Consider the following 18,568-nt stretch of genomic DNA (forward strand, 5'->3'; position numbering starts at 1 on the left):
AAACTTTTGGTTCACTAAATCAAGCTTGGCCCATTGTAGGTGTTATTGGCATAAACACTCTGCTGTATGGGTTGGGCTTGTTGCATTGATTGACCGGGGAACAGACCTTGCTGAGGAAACTGCTGTGTGAACTGCTGCGTGAACTGTGGTTGGAATTGTTGCTGAAATCCAGCCTGCTGCTGCTGAGCTGCCGCATGGAGAGACATTTGTGCATTATTCAACGTCTGTTGTTTCTGCTGTTCTCGCTGCGTTTCCGGAAACACAGGTATGGAAGGTAAGTTTTCTAAACCTCCGGCTGTAGCTTGAGGACGGAGGGGAGCTGGTTGATTATGTTGATTTTCTGCTTGTTTGAATAATGATGAGGTGGTTTCAGAAACCTTAAACGGATTGGACCCAGTAGCAGTGGCTCTAATAGGCTCTTGCTTTTGTTGAGATCCTCCAAACGTGAGAGCAGTGGTGTTGCTTTCTCCCGAAAATCTACTGTTTGCAAAAGGGTTCGCAGTGTGGTCGCGAGCAATAAACAGAGCTCTGCCGTTGCCAGTCATGGATGCAAAAGGATTGGTGCTTTGGGGATGAAGTGGTTGAGGTTGAGTCTGCTGAGTATATTGTGGCTGGAACTGTTGGGGTGGCTGTTGCACAAATGGCTGAGCCTGGGTCTGTTGCGCAAATGGTTGAGTCTGGATCGATTGGGGCACAAATGGTTGCTGATTCTGCGGTGGAGCAACCTGGTTCCCCGTAGCCATACTTTGCAAAAATGGATTGTTACCCGTAGATTGCACTTGAACTTGCGGTTGGGCGGTTTGTTGAGGACCATATCCACCAAAGCCATTGCCGGTAAATGCTGGGTTCAACAGAGGACCCAGGGTTTGAGCAAAGGGTGAGTTCAGTTGAGCAACCTGTGGTTGGGCCTGGAAAGCTGGTTGGGCTTGGAAAGTTGGCTGAGGCTGGAACGTCTGCTGAGGCTGGAAAGTTGGCTGAGCCTGGAACGTCTGTTGAGGCTGGAAAGTTTGACCCTGTTGAATAGGAGCCATGGAAACCACCCCACCAGTATGGTACACCTGTTGAAGTTGTTGCTCCCATGGATTGAAGGTGCTCTGTTGCACAATGAGAGTGTTTGAACGTTGAAGCCCCACACCATTACCATTATTAGCCTGACCATTTTGAGTCTGCGCGATAGCCTGAACCGGAGCCTGAGATTGCGCTGGTGGTCTCTGTAAAATACTAGGAGTTTTGGATGGAGAACTGGCGTCTTTCTTTAAGCTCTTCTCAAGGAGATACTGTCTTCTATTGTCCTCAAAGTTTGGATCATTTAAGTACTCTTCCAATGATGAAGTTAACGCGGTAGGCGCATGCTTAATGGTAGGAACATGAAGTTTGGTGGAATGTTCCAAATGCTTTGCAACTCTCAAATAATCAACCACATACTTAGTCTGGTCCACATACTTTTTGTAGATGAGCAAGGCTCTCTCGGCATCAACCTTGGACATTTCAAAATAATGTTCTAGGAGATTAATAACACCCTCATTCAACTCCTGAAACAATGCTAAAAGATCATTTACCAATAACCTAAAAGACGTCAATATCACATCGTTGTTAACATCATTCTCCATGAAGTTGTTCTTCAAGAGCGAGTCGATTTGCTTTTGGACACTTTCGGACTCTCTCAACAACCCTCTTTCAACCGATAAGAATCTCAATCTTCCTCCTGTTTGGTCGGTACTATTATTAGATCTTTCATCTCTAACATAGTCTGTTTTTGTAGCATGGTACTGCTTCACTCGGGTCTGTAAGTATTTTGAATACTTCAAGATGAATTTGACATCACTAGTCATCCCAGTGCTCCGGGAAATCGAGGATTGATCTAAACTTAATAAATTTGGCATTCTTTCACCAATGTATTTAAGGGTGAAATCCTTATCACCTTCCCGAATCATGATGTGTATCACAATCAAAGCCTTATAAACCACCGACCAAGCGCTATCCCGGAGCCTTATCTGTAAAGTCCTCATGATGGTATTGAAGTTTTCCACTTCTGTAGGGTGGTGGACCAGAGTCGCCAATAGAATCGGCTCGATGTATTTCAGTTTGGGAGCCGCCACTTTGACCTTGGTGGCCCCTTTAACTATCTTCTCATATGTGGTCATTTTCCCGAGTGTCTAGAGCCTATCAATGGGTGATGAATTCCACTGTCAATTAATATGATCGCTGTGCTGGTTAAGACACAAATAGTTGAGTTTCGACAGTAAGTTGATAGAAAGTTTCGCGCGCAATACACCCAAAAAATAATAGATAAATCACTACTAGTATTTCAGCCCCATTAAGTAGATGCATATTTTGAAGCTACCTTGGCTAGCTCATAGAGGTATGAATGACGGAACAGAATTCCCCCGAGATTATGGTACTAACAGACATTTTCTATAGGAGAAGCAAAGAAAGTTGAGTGTTATTCTGTGAGCGTAAATGCTGATGGAACAAGGTTAGCATCAGGAGGACTCGACGGAAATGTGAAAATATGGGATACACACACTATATCCGAGTTCAAAGCGATCGATGGAATCGACCCAGCCAAGATGAATGAGCTCGATCGCCTACTACCTCCACAATCGCAAAGAAGACCCCTTTGCTCTATGAGTAGACATAACGGAGTTGTTACCAGTGTCAAGTTCTCTCCAGATGGACAGTTTCTTGCTTCGGGATCTGACGATAAGATTGTGTTAATATGGGAAAGGGATGACCTGATGGCTAACCGACCCAAACAGTTTGGGGAAGTAGAGGCAGACCTTGAACATTGGACGGTGAGAAAGAGATTGGTGGCTCATGAAAATGATATACAAGATATTTGTTGGTCGCCCGACGGGTCTCTCTTGGTGACGGTGGGATTGGATAGACTGATAATCATCTGGAGTGGTACAACGTTTGAACGGATCAAACGTTATGATATTCACCAGTCCATGGTTAAAGGAATAGTGTTTGATCCTGCCAATAAGTTTTTTGCAACTGCATCTGACGATAGAACCGTCCGGATTTTCCGGTACTCCAAGAAACTTCACGAATCAGTTAACGACTATGAGTTTCAAATGGAGCATGCTGTGTTTGAACCGTTTAAGAAGTCACCTTTAACGTCTTATTTCAGAAGAATGAGTTGGTCCCCTGATGGTCAGAACATCGCGGTACCGAATGCTACCAATGGACCCGTCCCTTCTGTTGCCATTATAAAGAGAGGTGACTGGAGTACTGAGGTGTCCTTAATAGGTCATGAGGCACCTTGTGAAGTCTGCTCCTTTTCACCCAAACTTTTCATGGACGAGTCTGCTGACCCCAAGAGAAGCGATAACTTCTACACTATTTTAGCCACTGGCGGACAAGACAATACCCTTGCTATCTGGAGCACTCGTCAGAGTAAACCTTTGGTGGTAGCTCACGATATCACTTCCAGTTCTATTACCGACATTTGCTGGACTAATGATGGAGGAACTCTCTACTTGAGTTGTCTTGATGGGTCCGTCACTTGTGTGTCTTTTGATGGGAATGAGCTTGGAAAAGTGGTGAGTACGGAAACCCTTGCTTCCCAATTACACAAGTATGGAAGAGATCGAGAATCCAATGTGTTTCCTGAAAGTACACAGCAACTTCTTTTGGAAGAAAAGGCATTCAAGGTGTTGGACAACGAAGGGAAGAAACCGCTTGTGCCACATAAATCAGAGGTCACACCCACACCTGAACCGACTAAACAAGCTTCGAACGTGAACAGTCCTCGTTTACCACCACAGCTCCCTACCACGGTCACCAAATCTACTTCCAAAGAACAGACCATTACGATAAAGAACGGAAAGAAACGAGTGGCTCCAATCTTGGTGTCGGTTCTGTCCTCTAAACCCAAACCCAATCCAGATATTGTTTTGAATAAAGTTATTAAGAAGTCAAAGCCGAATAGTAAGGTTTCTCATGGGTCCTACATTCTCCCCAGGTCGGGTGTAAGCACTGCAGTACAAGGAACCAAAATGAGAAGAGAGGACTCACATATTCATGGAAATAATAATAATGACGACCAAGACAATGATAATGATGAAATAGGGCTCGATGTAGCAAACGATCAGGCCAACAATGCCAACCTATCCATTGCCACATTGAAAAAACAGAAAAGTAAAATTAAAAGACAAATCATGGAAGCCAGATATCCGAATCAATTCAAGCTCATATCCAATTTATCAGAGTCCCTATTTAACCACAGCTCTTTAATGAGACATGAAATGAGTAAGATTATTAATGCTTATGACTTTAGAAATGCAGCGGACCTTTTCAGCGGCACTAGTGCTTCTGCTGATACCAATGACGAAGACTTGATATTTGCCGTGTTGGTGTCAGCAATTTCACATAAGAACAATGAAATGTACTCCATTGATTCACCCTCAACTGAACCCACCAGATCCATAATAGAAGTAAGAAATGGGACTCCTTGGATAAAAGATGACGAGGAGATGGATATCGAATATGATGATAGAATCGACTTCCAAGATCCTACATCTGTGATTGTCACGAACTACTTAGGAGACGAGGAACGCAAAAAGTATGTCATATACTTCCCATTCAAGATCCAGCATGCCCTACCAATTTTATTTGATGGTGTTTTGACCTATTATGCTATGGCATCGTTTGAAGGAACGTTACAAATCATCTTTGCAGAATCAGGATCCTATTTATGCCCAAGCTTAGAGCTTGGAAATAATCTTGTGTGCTTGAAGCATTCTCAAGAATATCTAATGGGAGTAACCAGCTCTGGATTAATCTATATATGGAAGCTTCCCAAGTTTCCCCAGGAAAGGCATTTGAAGGCTGTCCTTAAAGGGGTATCAATGGCCCCCATCATGAACTGTGATTTGATTGTCGAGCAGATGCCCTCCAACTCAAAGTTTGGTGAGGGAATCATTTCACCAGACGTGAAGGCCATTGAGGTCGATCCTCGAACAGGGAGCCCGTACGTTATATTGAGTGAAGGTAACAACGTATACCAGTACTCCATTGAGTTGATGTGCTGGACAAAAGTGGTCGACTCATGGTATTTCCATGCCATAGATACAGAAACCTGTTCCAAGTGTAAGACTTATGACTACTTCTACAATATGAGCTCACGAGGATTCAAGGTGGACGTTGAGACATCGAGGATCGGTAAGTACATCTTCGACGACAGCACTTCAGAGCTCCAAAGCGTTATGAAAACTAGGTTTGATGAGTTGATGCATTGTTGATGAGTAGTAACTCATTTATGTATATACTGTAATATAAAAACTAATTCTGATGTTTCACTTCTTCAACCTTCAGTTTATCGACTGGGCTGGGCTTCTCCACAGGGGTCTCAAATGGGAACTTGATCAAAAATTCCAACGAAGTTAACACTGAGTTTACAGAGAACATCCATACCGTAAGTCCTACACCTCCAAGAACCACAAATGGTAAACCAAATAGTCTTTCAATGGGATAAGGGAGATACCCGGGCGGGAGATGGAAAAGCACCGCCTTTCTGAACCAGAGCCTGAAGAACCAAATAGGCAAAGTCGTTAACACACTGATGAGTAAACCCAAATATTTCACCACACCAGCTTTCTCCGATGCCAAACCTTGGTTTAACTGATCAATTTCGGCCAAGAGCTTGTCATGCTGACGGTTGAGCTTCGTCCATTTTGCATACTCATCTTGGGCACTCACGGCTTTTCTTTGGAGGTTTACCTTCCTTGCTTCCAGAGATTTATTTGAAATCTCCAGTAGCTTTGAGTGGCCCAACTTGCCAGCAACCTGGCAGTATGATCTCCAGGTCAAGTCTTGGATGTTTTTCTTTCCCACCACCTCAATGATCTTCTTAAATAGCAACACGGTCAACACCGTCACCAACAAGGTCGATGGATATAAATCAAAAGATACCATTATGAAGGGTATTCTCAGTTAGCTTTGTCGTTTGGGTTACAAAACGGTAGGTTCGCACTTTTTTCTGGTGATGCGCTACCCATTATCATTCTTCACAAGTTTGAGGCGTTCATATTCATCAAGCCCAGTTAATCGGTTCCACCCATCTACTTTTGTGCATCATGTCCAGCGGAGGAGAAGATGATTATGTTCCTTGGATCCAACAATTCTGCAACTTATTCGGCCACGACTACTTTGTGCCTATATCGCAAGAATTCATCGAGGATGATTTTAACTTAACAGGTTTATCTCTGCAAGTTCCCTACTATCGTGAAGCCCTCTACACGATTCTAGACTACCAAGTGGATACTGCCGACGACAGTTCCAATAGTGGCCTGAAAAATAAGGGAGACTTACCCAATAAAGCCTTATTGGCACACTCTGCAGAGTTGTTATACGGGTTGATACATGCTCGATACATAATATCCAAGCCAGGATTGACGGCCATGGCGTCCAAGTTTGAACGTAATGAGTTCGGATCGTGTCCTCGTCTTCACTGTGATGGAATGCACTTGATGCCCTGTGGAGCCACTGATTTACCAGGTCAAGAAACCGTTAGACTATATTGTCCATGCTGCAACGATATATATCTCCCGCTGAGCTCGCGGTACTTGAACATCGACGGGGCATTTTTTGGCACCACCTTCCCTGGTTTGTTGATCAGAATGTTTCCCGAAATTGAACACCAGTGTAAGTTAAGGATCGACAAGGTGAACCAAGACGAGCTGGGATTACGGTTGTTTGGATTCAAAGTCAACGAGATGAGTGCAAGCGGCCCCAGAATGAAGTGGCTCAGAATGCATCCTAAGAGTACCGAACAGAAAAAAGAGTTTGATAGCTGCCAGCTAACGCTTCCAAGCTCAGATGAGATGGAAGAAGAAGACGACGATGTAGACGAAGAACAAGACGATGATGACGATAACACGATGGCGAGCTCGGGCTCATAGGCACTGCTTCAGATTGTATCATAACACAACATATACGTATATTTTATATATCCATAATTCATCAATTCAATTATCCATAATTCAATGGGTAAGAAGAACGGGTTTACCAGGTTCCCAGTCCTTGATGCCATTTTGAATGTTCACCCAATACTTGAGACGAATAGCCTCTAGCATCACCTTGTCCCAGTCAATTGGTGTTTCTATTAACAATTGGTCAATGGTTTCTTCAGTCTCTTCTATTCTCACTTTATTTTCATCTGATAACGGTTCTAGGTCTTCTTCACTATTGGCAAACTCAAGTGATTCATGAGCGTCTAGCACCGTCATTAACATTCCTTTGTATTCCAAAGATGACTCTTCACTCTCCGACTGGAATTTCTCTATCATTTTCTTCGAAACATCATCTTGGCTGATGTCCGGATGTTGAGGATGATACAATTCAATTAAGTGAGATACTCTGGTGTACGGATTTTGGATGGTGGTATAGGCTTTGTTCAAGAAGGCAGAAAAGTCACCTGACGATGCTTCTGGAGACTTTGAAAGTGCTTGTGAACCAATAAGTATATCTGGGTGGTGTTCACTTTGTAATAACCTGAACTCTCTTCTCAATGCTTTAGGTGCTACTTTGAAGGGGTCGGACGGTGGTCCACCACCAGGGAAGCTTTTGGGAAACAAATCAAAGTAGGACTTTAACGTGGTGGTAAGGGTACTAGAATACCAACGATATATCCTCAATGGCCTTAGAAATGCCGATACAACATATTTATTGGTGATCATTGGTTGAGCAAAGTTTAGGTTTTCTGATGATCGCATCGCATTTGTTTCATTTCTAATCAAGACAACACCGAACTGGCTATAAGAATTCGACCAATAGTAGCCTTGGTTTACAAGCAAGATATAAATATCAGACTGATTAAGCAGACTACGCTATACAATCACAATTTCCAAGGGTCTTCTCTGGCATTTCATGTTCAAAAAGAGACGCATCAAAAAGCTGGACCCCAGCTCCGCAAAACGTAAAGTTATCAATACAGACCTACAGGACGATGAAGAGGTGTCTGTGATGAAAGAATCCGTTCCAGTAACCAAGAAATTCAAGACTGCTGACGACAGTGGCCAGAAGAAACGGATTCGTGAAGAATCTACTGAAACTAGCTCATACCAGTTGGTCCATTCAAAGAACACAGCCGTGATGGAAACAAACAGCGAGCAAGATACCCCCACAAAGAACCCTCTCAATGCTATACCTGTCAACATACGAACTACCACCATCACCGACTTCCAGCCCGATGTATGTAAGGACTTTCAACAAACTGGGTACTGTGGGTATGGAGATACCTGTAAGTTTTTACACATCCGAGATGAGACGAGAGCCAAAAATCCCGTGAAAAAGGAATGGGAAACAGTGGGGAAGAGCAAGCAAGTGGTGGCCCAAAAGCCCGGAATTCCTTTTAAATGTGTTATCTGCCGTCAAGATTATATTGCTCCCGTAAGAACCGAATGCGAGCATATATTTTGCAAAGAGTGTTTTACCACTCGCTACAAGAGTCATAAAAAACCCAAATGCTTCATTTGTGGCAAAGATACGAGCGGAATAAGCCACCCTGTATCCGTTTCCGAGCTCCTGAAACTTTTGGCTGTAGAATAGTCTGTACCATATAAACCAATTAATTGCACCCAAAATTGCCATTGCATCCGCGCGGTACGAACACCAGTTTGTACATCTTCTAAACTACAATGTCACAGTTACAGCTGCAAATGGAGGGCCTTCCTGGGTACGACATCCTCATGGGGTTCTGGGAAGACTACGCGGGTGAGCATTTGAATACCATTGACCCGTACGAGGACGAAAATGGCAATAAACGGAGGTTACCATCATCTTCGTCTCAACAAGAACAACGAATGTGGAAAATAGTTCAAAAAAAAGCATGGGCTCACGACAAGTGTTTCTTAGGTTCGTGTGGAGTTGGCATGGACTGTGGAGTCGGGTTGGCACCGTTGGTGGTACTTTTTTTCCCGGTGCTAGGTCCTCTAATCATGTACGGGGTTCATGCCAGATTGATACATGTGGTCACTAACGAGATGAAACTCCCCGGGTCGCTTGTGGCCAAAATGGAGGCCAACATCGTGGTGGATCTTTTGATCACGTTTCCACCCGTCATTGGCTGTTTCTTTGGGTATCTTCACTCCTGTTCCACCCGAAACGCTGGTTTGATCTACAAATACTTTCTATTTCTCGCGGAACAGCGAGAGAAGAACAACGTGCCACTTTATGTGGGCCGGGGGGCCATTGGACACGGGCCTGAGACGGTGCAGCCAGCTTACGCGGGAACTGCTCGTCAAAACAATTACCAGAACCCGAATCTGGTGCTGAAAAAACCGATGTTTGGCCAACGGACATATAGCAGTGGCCAGCGTGGCAAACCTCTGGCACAGATTCTGGTGGATCAGCACCAACAAAGTGGCTTCCTATAAGCACTAATATATAAAAATCTCAATTATCCCTGTTATCGCGGTGAAGAAAAACATCTTCAAGCCATATGTTCTCGAGACCAGAAGGTATAGAAAACACGCGGATCTGGGTGGATGGATGCTTCGACTTCACCCACCATGGCCATGCTGGCGCCATGCTCCAGGCTCGCCAGCTCGGACGTGAACTCTACGTCGGAGTCCACAGTGACGAAGATATTCTTCAGAATAAGGGCCCAGTGGTCATGAAACTAGCAGAACGGCTCACAGCCGTTGAGGGCTGTAAATGGGCCACAAAGGCGATTCCAGATGCACCGTACGTGACGGCCCCCGACTTCATGGACAAGTATGGCTGCAAATACGTGGTTCATGGTGATGATATCACCACCGATGCCAACGGGAACGACTGCTACCAAGAAATGAAGGACCTTGATCGGTTCGTGGTGGTGAAAAGAACGCCTAACATCCTGACAACGGACTTGGTGGGGCGGATGCTTTTGAGCACAAAAACACACCATTTGCCCGCCATAAAATCGATGGGTCATGGGCTTTTCTCCAATGAGAACGTTGCGCAGTTCGAAAAGTATGCCACCGATCAAGGAGGGCTACACCCCCATGCCGGAGTCTACGTCCACCTCGATGACGACCCATTGCATGTGCTTGTGCAGCCAGCGCAGGAGGTTAACCAGACGTACCAGAAGTTGGTGTACGTCGACGGAGGATTCGACTTGTTCCACCCAGGGCATATCGAAGCGTTGAGACTCGTCAAACAGCATGCAAATCATGTGGGTGCGGCTGTGATGGTGGGGATCCATGACGACAAGTGTGTCAACGACCATAAGGGGCTCAACTACCCGATCATGACGCTTTTTGAACGGCTGTTATGTGTGCTTCAGTGCAAGTACGTCGATGGGGTAGTGTTGGCAGCACCGTACAATGCCGACCGCCAGTTTTTGGACCGGCTTCCGGGCCTGGTGGTGGCAGTCATGCATGGCCCTACGCCGGTAGACCCCGAGGTGTATGCCGATGCCCGTACCGATGGGATTTACCAGCAAATGGGGTCTCATAAATTCGACGACATCAACACCCAGTTCATTGTCAAACGAGTGTTGGACAATATGGAAGCGTTTGAAGAAAGACAGAGGAAAAAGGGGTGGAAGGCCGAGAACGAACGGCGACTCGAAGAGTTGGAGAGACAAAAGCATACATAGACTAGTTAATTCATTCATTTAGGTCGTATAAAATTCGCAGCTATTCGCGGTCGTCGTCTTTGAAGTAGTGGCTTTCAATCAGTTCAGACTTCTCTTTTATGAACCGCTCGTTTTCCTGGTGATTGGAGTTGCGCCTTTGGCTCTTACCAAACATGTTAAATTGGATATCGGAGTCCAAAAGTTCGTCGCCAACACGGCCCCAATTACCTTTACCGGCCCCATTCTTCTTGACCTTGGTGGGATCGGTACCAAAGTAGCCATTGTGGGTAAACCATTTGGGTTCGGAGGATGCTTCGTGGACAGTCCATTTTTCGGTTCTGGTCATGATTATTGTAGTTTGTTATAGTTGATAAATTCTTTTGGTTGCAGAAAAAGGGTTGAAGAGGTCTATTTATACTTTTGAATTGTGGGGTGATAAGTGAGGGAAAGAGTGTGGTGGAAAATTCCACGGTGAAGGTGGGGCGGGCTGACCGAGCGCGGGAGAAATTTCCAGTAAATGAGTCAAGCGAGGCCGAGAGGGAACAGAATTTTGGAAGCATTTGGTTCGCTGGGCTTACGTTGATTACATAGAGTTTGGGTTTGTTGTAGTCGGGTGTCTGGAGTTTATTCTAGCTGGGTGTTTGGGTGTTTTGCAGCTGGTGTATCTAATAACCCACGGATAAGCTGGTGGTGGATAAACCAAGCATGACAGATGGAATTAGATGACTTGGTGCGGCGGTGGGTCCATAAATGGAACCAGCCGGCCACATCTCAGGCCCAGCTGCGAGGAAGGTTTTTTTGCGATTTTCACTTTTTCCAGTCACCTGTGAAGAAATAGGGGAATTGGATTGTGGACGCACCACACATTTCCAATGTGGGTATAAGTTTTGGGTACCTGCAGTATGTAAAACCCATGAATTACATAGTCTTTTCTCTGATTAATAGCCTCTGCCACTTATACCTAACTCCCTAATGTGATATTCTCGGCTTCATAATAATTCAGGCAAGACAGTACGTTATTTAATGAGATAATGCACTAATTAGCAAGCCCGCCCGGGGCACACGTCACCACACCCCCTTTGTTGCGGGACTCGGTGTGCTTCAGTAAACAGAACCTTTTTCAGCATCTGGTGTGCAGAAAACCGCTGTCAGCCATGTAAATACACATGCCCCATCAAGGTAGGTATCGTACGACCGCCAGGTTCTTCGAATACAGCCTTAATAGGAAAAAAAAAATATAACGTCAAAACTTTGATAAGTAGAACAATATTTATAGTTTGGGATTTTATTCTACCACAGTTTTATACAGGCGTTTTGACAGAGCAGTTTTGTAGCTATTTTAGAGCTTGTTGGGACGTTTTATAGTTTTTTTACAGTAGTTTCAGTATATAACACTTGGTATACCCTTTCGATGGGTGTATGGGTCAGACATCGACGCCCATGGGGGCCGCATGGTGCAATGAGCTGCAAATTATACCTGTGCGCATAACCATTGCGAAGCTAAAACTAAAAATATCCACGTGGCGGCCTCCTACAGGAATTACTAGTAAACAAGATGAATAAGCCCGCAAAAGTTGTTACCCCCAGCGCCTTAACGGTCTAGGCATCTATCCCTAATACTTTTTCTTGAAGAAAAATACAAGATGGACAAAACGTTTAACCTCAGGCATAACCGAAAGACCGTCTTCTACGGACTCATTGTCGTTTGGCTCGTGTCGGTTAACCTATGGCTTTACGGGTATAAATCGGTGGGATTTGCCGCCTCCGAAGCTTCCATCTACGACCACGAATATGGAACTCCCACCACCATTCTGGCCCAACCACTGAGTGTTAATGTGGACGTATTTCATGATACCACCATTAAAAACATGGCCCAAGCCGTGGGCATCAAAGATACCCGGTCCATCGATGCTCATTCAAGTGTCTACGACCTGTTGTTGGCTAAACATCAGTTATCGGACATATTGACCAACCTAGATTTCACCGAGCGGTGTGACTTATACTTCAAGAACCTCTTTGGCCAGAACCGTAACTGGTTTGTGAACCCTAGCGAGGACCTCCCACTCGATCACCGGCACGAGTTTGACTATGAACTGTTCAAACACAACGTCTATGATGGCATGAAGGAAAAATACGCTGAGGGGTCACACAAGAAGGTCGACGATGTTGACTACAACGACAAAAAGGTGGCCAAAGCGGTTGAACTGCTAGTGAAGGCGGAATACAAGCAGTTCTGGGACAAAACCATGGGAATCGAACAGAAGATGGTGGACTATTTGTCCCACTTGCGTATTTTCAACAAGTGCTACATCACCAATGACAATAAGTATATCATGGACAAGGCCAACAAATTGCTCACCAAAGAGGCCACGAAGATTGACCACTCCAAGTTTCAGGCCGATTCTGCCGAAAAGTTGATCAACCACAAGAGTTTTGGCTCGTGTAGTGAGTTGGAAAGCAGAATCTATAAATGGATCTCGTTTTCGTATCCGATTTATGAGAGATGGACGGGTGATATCTTCTTGACACCTCCAAACATGCGTGACTTTGTCAAGTATCCCGAGGTATTTAAGCCCACAACCCCCAAGTTCAATGAGCTCACGGATGATGTTACTAAGTCCACGCTTACTGGAAATAAACCCTGTTTCTTCAACAACTTCAAGAACAAGCTAAACGGGAAGGGGATCGTATTGTCGATAAAAGACAGTCATGTGGATGATACCGTCAAGCTTATTCATCTATTGAGGGCGTTGAACAACCACTACCCCATTCAAATTGTGTTCTACGACTCTATTAACGACGAGTCCAAAATAAAAATCGTCAACGCTGCCAGGAAGAAGATGATCGATTTGCCCGCCAGCTTCAACAAAGTGGCCAAGAATTTTCCTCCCGGCTATTTCAACTTCCAGGATGGAGGGTTACCCAAGCAAGAGGTTTGGTTTGTCAATACGTATAATGCAATTCACAACAACTACAAGGATAAGTTCCGGGGGTTTGCCAATAAGTTTCTAGCCACTTTGTTCAACTCGTTCGAGGAGGTTATGTTGATAGATGCCGACACCGTGTTAGTGCAGAACCCATCGTATTATTTCAATTTGAAGAACTACGTATCGAAGGGAGCATACTTTTTTAAGGATAGGACCGCTCCGGAGTTCAGACCTACTGGAGACACCAAGTTCTTTGAGAAAATCACTCCTTCAATACTAGACAACTTGATGTTCGACATCCCTATAATCTCCCAGAAGACACTTGGCTTGGAGTTCTTCCAAGGAATGGGTCATTTTATGGAAAGTGGATTGGTATTGATCAACAGAAATTTGCACTTCAACTCAGTGTTGACCATGGTCCAATTGAACTTCTTTAACCCTGTCACTACTAGAGTATATGGGGACAAAGAAATCTTTTGGTTGGGATTCGCCACAACGGGTGACGAGGACTACCACTTTAACAAGTTTTTTGCAGCATCGGTAGGAGCTCTTACACCACAGCAGGACCGATTGAACGGCGACGGGACCGAGAAAAAATCCCAGGAGGTCTGTTCGGCTCACCCAGGTCATATCAACGGAGAGGATGGCAAGACATTGATCTGGTTTAACTCGGGTTTCAAGTTCTGTGGACAAAGTGACGTTGTAAAGTACGAAGATGAAGTCAAGAAGCAAGAACATTTGAAGTTCTTGAAAGATGCTCAAAGTATGAGAGAATATTATGAAGGACCCATAGTACTCAAAAATGCCATTATTCCTCCCTTCAAAAACAAACTAGAAACTTGGGCCGAGAACATTATAGAAGAGCCAAGGCAGGGTTGGCATATGGAAAAGGGCTACTGTAACAGTTATTTATGGTGCGCATATTCTTCAATTGGTGGTCTCACCAATGATGGAGGTGACACCACCCAAACGGGGCAAGTGTTTGATTTTGATAAGGATTCGATCGACTTGTTCAAATACTATGGCGATGTTTGGGTGGGTAATGAGTAACATTTCCAGTCTTAAAGAAACTATATAGATAAATTAGCACATCTTTTGCATCCGTATAAGCATTTCAAATTCGCTTTTGCGAACTACGAAAAACCATCTCAACTACTTTCACAATAATGGATGACGATTATTCAGATGATGGCTCTGTCGAGTTCTCCGAAGATTTACTCAACGACCAAGAATATGATCAGCTCTTGGATACCTTGCCAGTACTTAAGCAAAAATTAGCCAAGTTTGACAAGGGGAGTCAAATTAACGAGTTGGTGCTTAAAGAGAGTTTATATGATCATTACTTTGAGGTTGAAGAGGCTTTAGAGGATTTGAAAGTGAGCCACAAACTCAAGCGTACGTATAAGTTTTCAGATTACCTTTCAAGTGTTTTTTTGGGCCACACAAGTGCTGTTCTTTTCATAGTTGATATCCTGGTGTAAATGGGTATATTTGCAACAGTGCGAACATTGGCCTTTTCACTAATGTCCAAGCTAGCAGCGTTGGCAAAAAAGCGTAATTCCTCCAACAATACAGGCACAAATAGGAATGTGGAGATCTTGAACCGACTCACTGGTGAGCTGAAACCAGGTCCTACTGTTCCAGAGACCAAAATACGAAGCAAGCTTAGCCTTATACGAGATACGCAAAAGGAGCGGGAGAAGGCAAAGAGTCATAGTGAACACCTGAACAACGACGATATGATTGTTGATCTTGCAGCCACGTCCCAAAAACGTATACCCATAGAGCCAGTGTTGAGACCACCCTCCATCGACTTTGACATTTGTGTCGACACCTCACTCATAAGTTCTCCCAGACTTTTCTTCACGGATGGTTTATATTCCCACTTGAACAGCACTTCCTCCAAAAAACGAAAGCTTGATGATCAGTTGGGCCAGCTCTTTACTAACTATGAACTTTCTCTAGAAACCGTCAACAAGATCGATAAGAACTTCAATACAGAAAGCCCAGATGAGAAGGTGCTAAATGCCCAAAAGAAAGCATTTGATGACTTTAACAAATTGAACATCAAAACGTCAAAGAAAGAAGACAAAATATCGAAGATACTCGACCAGAGCCTCAAGGTTGATATAAAATCCGAGTTGGCCACTAATAAACAGTTCAAAAAACCTCACAAGTCGTTTGTGGTGATTGGGCACGTTGATGCGGGTAAGTCGACGTTAATGGGAAGAATTCTCCTTGACTTGAACATCGTTGACTTGAAAACCGTAAACAAATTGATCAAAGAGAGTGAAAGTATTGGCAAGGGATCATTTGCGTTGGCTTGGGTTATGGATCAAACGGTAGAGGAGAGATCTAGAGGTGTAACTATCGATATAGTAGCCACCAATTTTGAAACCGAAACCACCAGGTTCACCGCTATAGATGCTCCAGGACACAAAGACTTTGTTCCACATCTCATAAATGGTCTTTGTCAAGCCGATTTGGCTCTATTGATTGTAGATTCCATTACTGGTGAATTTGAATCAGGATTCCAATTGGAAGGCCAGACAAAAGAGCACACTCTACTCGCCAAAAACCTTGGAATCAAGAATCTTTGTTGTGTGATCAACAAGCTCGACAAAGAAGACTGGTCACAACACAGATATGAGTTTATTAAGGACCAATTAACAGACTATTTGATTAATGAAATTGGGTTTGAACAGTCTGATTTGAGCTTTATACCCGTTTCTGGTTTGAGTGGTAACAATGTTATCAAGAGACAAGATATTCCAGAGTTCAAGTGGTATGAAGGACAAACTTTATCTGCCTACTTAGAAACAATTGATGTTCCCAAACCAAGTGTCGATGAAATCATTAAGGAACCTTTTAATTTGGTAATCAATGATATCATTGACAACTCAAACTCTGAATTCACTGTGGTGGGAAAAATATTGTCTGGAGTCATTCAGATCAATGATAGTGTCAGCTTTCTTCCAATAAATGAGATATTCAAAGTGAATAAAATCAATATGGGAGGAAACTTTGTAAAGTTTTCTGTTTCTGGAGAAATAGTCGAACTTTCATTCAGTAAAAAACAGTTCAAGGAAAAGACATTTGAGGATGTGATTATTGGTGATATTGTATCCAATTCTACTGATATTAAACCTGTGAAGTCGTTCACTTGTAGATTGTCATTGTTCAACTTACAAAAGCCTTTATTAGTTGGAACTCCATTTGTGTTATTCCGGAACAACTTCAATATCCCAGCAAGACTCACAAAGATCATTGAAATTGACAACTCAAAGAAGCGGAAGAAGCACTTGATTTCTAAGCAATCGGCTCTAGTCGAAGTGGAAGTCGAAGGAGAAAGATTATTACCGTTAACAATATTCGAGACAAATCCTCATTTGGGCAAAGTTGTTATCAGAAGAGAAGGAATTACTATTGGTGCCGGTACAGTGGTAAAGTTGTGAACTTAACATATATAAACCCATGATTATCGTATATAGTCCATTATTAACAAAAGTATTCCCAAAATAATGTTGGTAGTTATTATTATATTTGCACTTTTCTTGTTCCTTGAGGTGGCCTTGGTTAAGTTTTTGTTTCCAGAGGTCAAATCAAAGTTTATCTGGTCCTGGTTATCGATAAGATTCATGATTTGGCTGGACTGACTTTCTATCTGGTATGTGATTTCTGCTTGCATATTCATGATGTCCACCATTGACGTATGCAAAGTTTCAACCTTTTTAAGCTGAGTATTCTTCAAGCTAAGTAAAGTTTCATTTTCCAGTTCGAACTCTTGGATTTGACCCGGTGACAATTGGGGTACCTCATTCTCCCAGGAGATGGGTCCGTCCAACTCTGTAGCTGGAATATCTAGGTCGAGATCGTCCTCTAAGTTTTGGAAATTGAGTAAGTTTAACTGTCGCTCTCTCTGAATACGCTTCTTTTGCAACTTTTGGAATTGTTTACCCGAATTATTCAAGGATTCACTCAAAAACTTCAACACTTGATTTCTGTGATTACTTAGACTCACAAAATATAACTGTTTCATATCTTCTTCCTCATCACCAAACATATTGGATATCCAGTGACCTTTCGGCTTGTGGACTTGGCGTTTTTTTTCGTAGTTTTGAAGGACCTTAAGTTTCTCGTATAGAGCCTGAAGTTTGATTTGGAAGTCTTCATCGAGTTTGTTTTTGTCATCAATACTTAGCCCTTTCGTGTCGTTATCATCATTTATAGCCAAGTATGGTTGCTTGATTTGTTCGAGGAATGAGTTGAGCCCAATGATATACCTGTACAACCCCTTTGATTCTTTGGTGAACGTATCATTTATGGCATACTCGTCTTTATTGAGGCGATTAATCTGGATCGAGTCTCTAAATTCCTCTTGGACGATACTTACCACCTGGTTGAATAATGGGGTCAAGTCTGCCATGGTGTTTGTCGTGAAAGTTTGAAGCGCGAAGATTGATTTTGATCGAGTAGCATGCAACTTGAAAGAAAATAATTTGAAAAAAGAGATCTGGTTCTAGAGGGCACTCACACGTAGCACAAGAAACCATCTATGAGTTCTGGACAATGCCAGGTATAAAACTCTTAAGTTCCCAAAATAGCGGTTAGTACACGAAGATGTATTCCTTAGGACTCTCTCGCGAATCTCCCGCGGCAAGGGCTCGCACGGGGTTAGGTCGATTTGGTTTGGGGCTAGAACGAAGATTGCTTATTTCCTAAACAGGCATTTCGCAGCCATTACAAGGAGCCAAACCAAGAAAAAAGTCCATAATATGCCTTGAAAAAGTATCGCTAGCCCTCTATAAGAGTCTTTTACTATTGCTACTCATGTTTTCCCACATACACTATTTTCAATGGTTCCACCAGCATTTCCCTCAAGCATCTCAATCTCGTTCTTGAACCCTCATTTCACCCGACGTGCCCTGGCAAATAAATCTCCCTGGCCTCACACACGTGGATGAATCTCATCTGCCAGACATTAATATCGGGGCAGGACCACGAGCATTTTCAAAGTACTTCAAGGTTTGAAGCGATACAGAATATTCTTCAATTAGTTTGAGTTCTCCAATCTCAC

General features: G+C 43.5%; 11 protein-coding genes across 11 annotated transcripts; 6 read left to right on the forward strand and 5 right to left on the reverse strand. All coding sequences in view use genetic code 12, as the record gives it.

Moving 5' to 3' along the window:
* Nucleotides 1-14: 14 nt before the first annotated feature.
* PSN45_001573 (uncharacterized protein) lies at nt 15-2,009 on the reverse strand (the record flags this gene model as incomplete). The annotated part of the gene is made up of 1 exon (XM_006689805.2): nt 15-2,009. One exon carries the CDS (start codon nt 2,007-2,009, stop codon nt 15-17), a length of 1,995 nt encoding a protein of 664 aa, XP_006689868.2.
* A 316-nt stretch (nt 2,010-2,325) lies between these two features.
* On the forward strand, nt 2,326-5,246 carry HIR1 (HIR complex subunit; the record flags this gene model as incomplete). The annotated part of the gene is made up of 2 exons (XM_006689804.2): nt 2,326-2,362; nt 2,422-5,246. The coding sequence occupies 2 exons, from the start codon at nt 2,326-2,328 to the stop codon at nt 5,244-5,246; spliced, it is 2,862 nt and encodes a 953-aa protein (XP_006689867.1).
* A 40-nt stretch (nt 5,247-5,286) lies between these two features.
* Nucleotides 5,287-5,919, reverse strand: GET1 (GET complex subunit get1; the record flags this gene model as incomplete). Its single annotated transcript, XM_006690371.1, has 1 exon — nt 5,287-5,919. One exon carries the CDS (start codon nt 5,917-5,919, stop codon nt 5,287-5,289), a length of 633 nt encoding a protein of 210 aa, XP_006690434.1.
* Nucleotides 5,920-6,080: 161 nt separating this feature from the next.
* CKB1 (casein kinase 2 regulatory subunit) lies at nt 6,081-6,905 on the forward strand (the record flags this gene model as incomplete). Its single annotated transcript, XM_006689803.2, has 1 exon — nt 6,081-6,905. The coding sequence occupies one exon, from the start codon at nt 6,081-6,083 to the stop codon at nt 6,903-6,905; it is 825 nt and encodes a 274-aa protein (XP_006689866.1).
* Nucleotides 6,906-6,986: 81 nt separating this feature from the next.
* PSN45_001577 (uncharacterized protein) lies at nt 6,987-7,682 on the reverse strand (the record flags this gene model as incomplete). Its single annotated transcript, XM_006689802.2, has 1 exon — nt 6,987-7,682. One exon carries the CDS (start codon nt 7,680-7,682, stop codon nt 6,987-6,989), a length of 696 nt encoding a protein of 231 aa, XP_006689865.2.
* Nucleotides 7,683-7,872: 190 nt separating this feature from the next.
* Nucleotides 7,873-10,585, forward strand: MUQ1 (choline phosphate cytidylyltransferase; the record flags this gene model as incomplete). Its single annotated transcript, XM_006689800.2, has 3 exons — nt 7,873-8,394; nt 8,652-9,114; nt 9,462-10,585. 3 exons carry the CDS (start codon nt 7,873-7,875, stop codon nt 10,583-10,585), a joined length of 2,109 nt encoding a protein of 702 aa, XP_006689863.2.
* Nucleotides 10,586-10,625: 40 nt separating this feature from the next.
* On the reverse strand, nt 10,626-10,910 carry STF2 (ATPase stabilizing factor 15 kDa protein; the record flags this gene model as incomplete). Its single annotated transcript, XM_066157689.1, has 1 exon — nt 10,626-10,910. The coding sequence occupies one exon, from the start codon at nt 10,908-10,910 to the stop codon at nt 10,626-10,628; it is 285 nt and encodes a 94-aa protein (XP_066013786.1).
* A 1,297-nt stretch (nt 10,911-12,207) lies between these two features.
* MNN13_6 (mannosyltransferase) lies at nt 12,208-14,541 on the forward strand (the record flags this gene model as incomplete). Its single annotated transcript, XM_006689798.2, has 1 exon — nt 12,208-14,541. The coding sequence occupies one exon, from the start codon at nt 12,208-12,210 to the stop codon at nt 14,539-14,541; it is 2,334 nt and encodes a 777-aa protein (XP_006689861.1).
* A 116-nt stretch (nt 14,542-14,657) lies between these two features.
* Nucleotides 14,658-14,972, forward strand: PSN45_001581 (uncharacterized protein; the record flags this gene model as incomplete). The annotated part of the gene is made up of 1 exon (XM_006689796.2): nt 14,658-14,972. One exon carries the CDS (start codon nt 14,658-14,660, stop codon nt 14,970-14,972), a length of 315 nt encoding a protein of 104 aa, XP_006689859.2.
* Nucleotides 14,973-15,014: 42 nt separating this feature from the next.
* PSN45_001582 (uncharacterized protein) lies at nt 15,015-16,946 on the forward strand (the record flags this gene model as incomplete). Its single annotated transcript, XM_066157690.1, has 1 exon — nt 15,015-16,946. One exon carries the CDS (start codon nt 15,015-15,017, stop codon nt 16,944-16,946), a length of 1,932 nt encoding a protein of 643 aa, XP_066013787.1.
* Nucleotides 16,947-16,969: 23 nt separating this feature from the next.
* On the reverse strand, nt 16,970-17,917 carry UFE1 (syntaxin ufe1; the record flags this gene model as incomplete). The annotated part of the gene is made up of 1 exon (XM_006689797.1): nt 16,970-17,917. The coding sequence occupies one exon, from the start codon at nt 17,915-17,917 to the stop codon at nt 16,970-16,972; it is 948 nt and encodes a 315-aa protein (XP_006689860.1).
* Between the last annotated feature and the right edge of the window lie 651 nt (nt 17,918-18,568).

The sequence above is a fragment of the Yamadazyma tenuis genome, chromosome 2 (genome assembly GCF_029203305.1).
Source record: "Yamadazyma tenuis chromosome 2, complete sequence".
NCBI classification, from domain to species: Eukaryota; Fungi; Ascomycota; class Pichiomycetes; order Serinales; family Debaryomycetaceae; genus Yamadazyma; species Yamadazyma tenuis.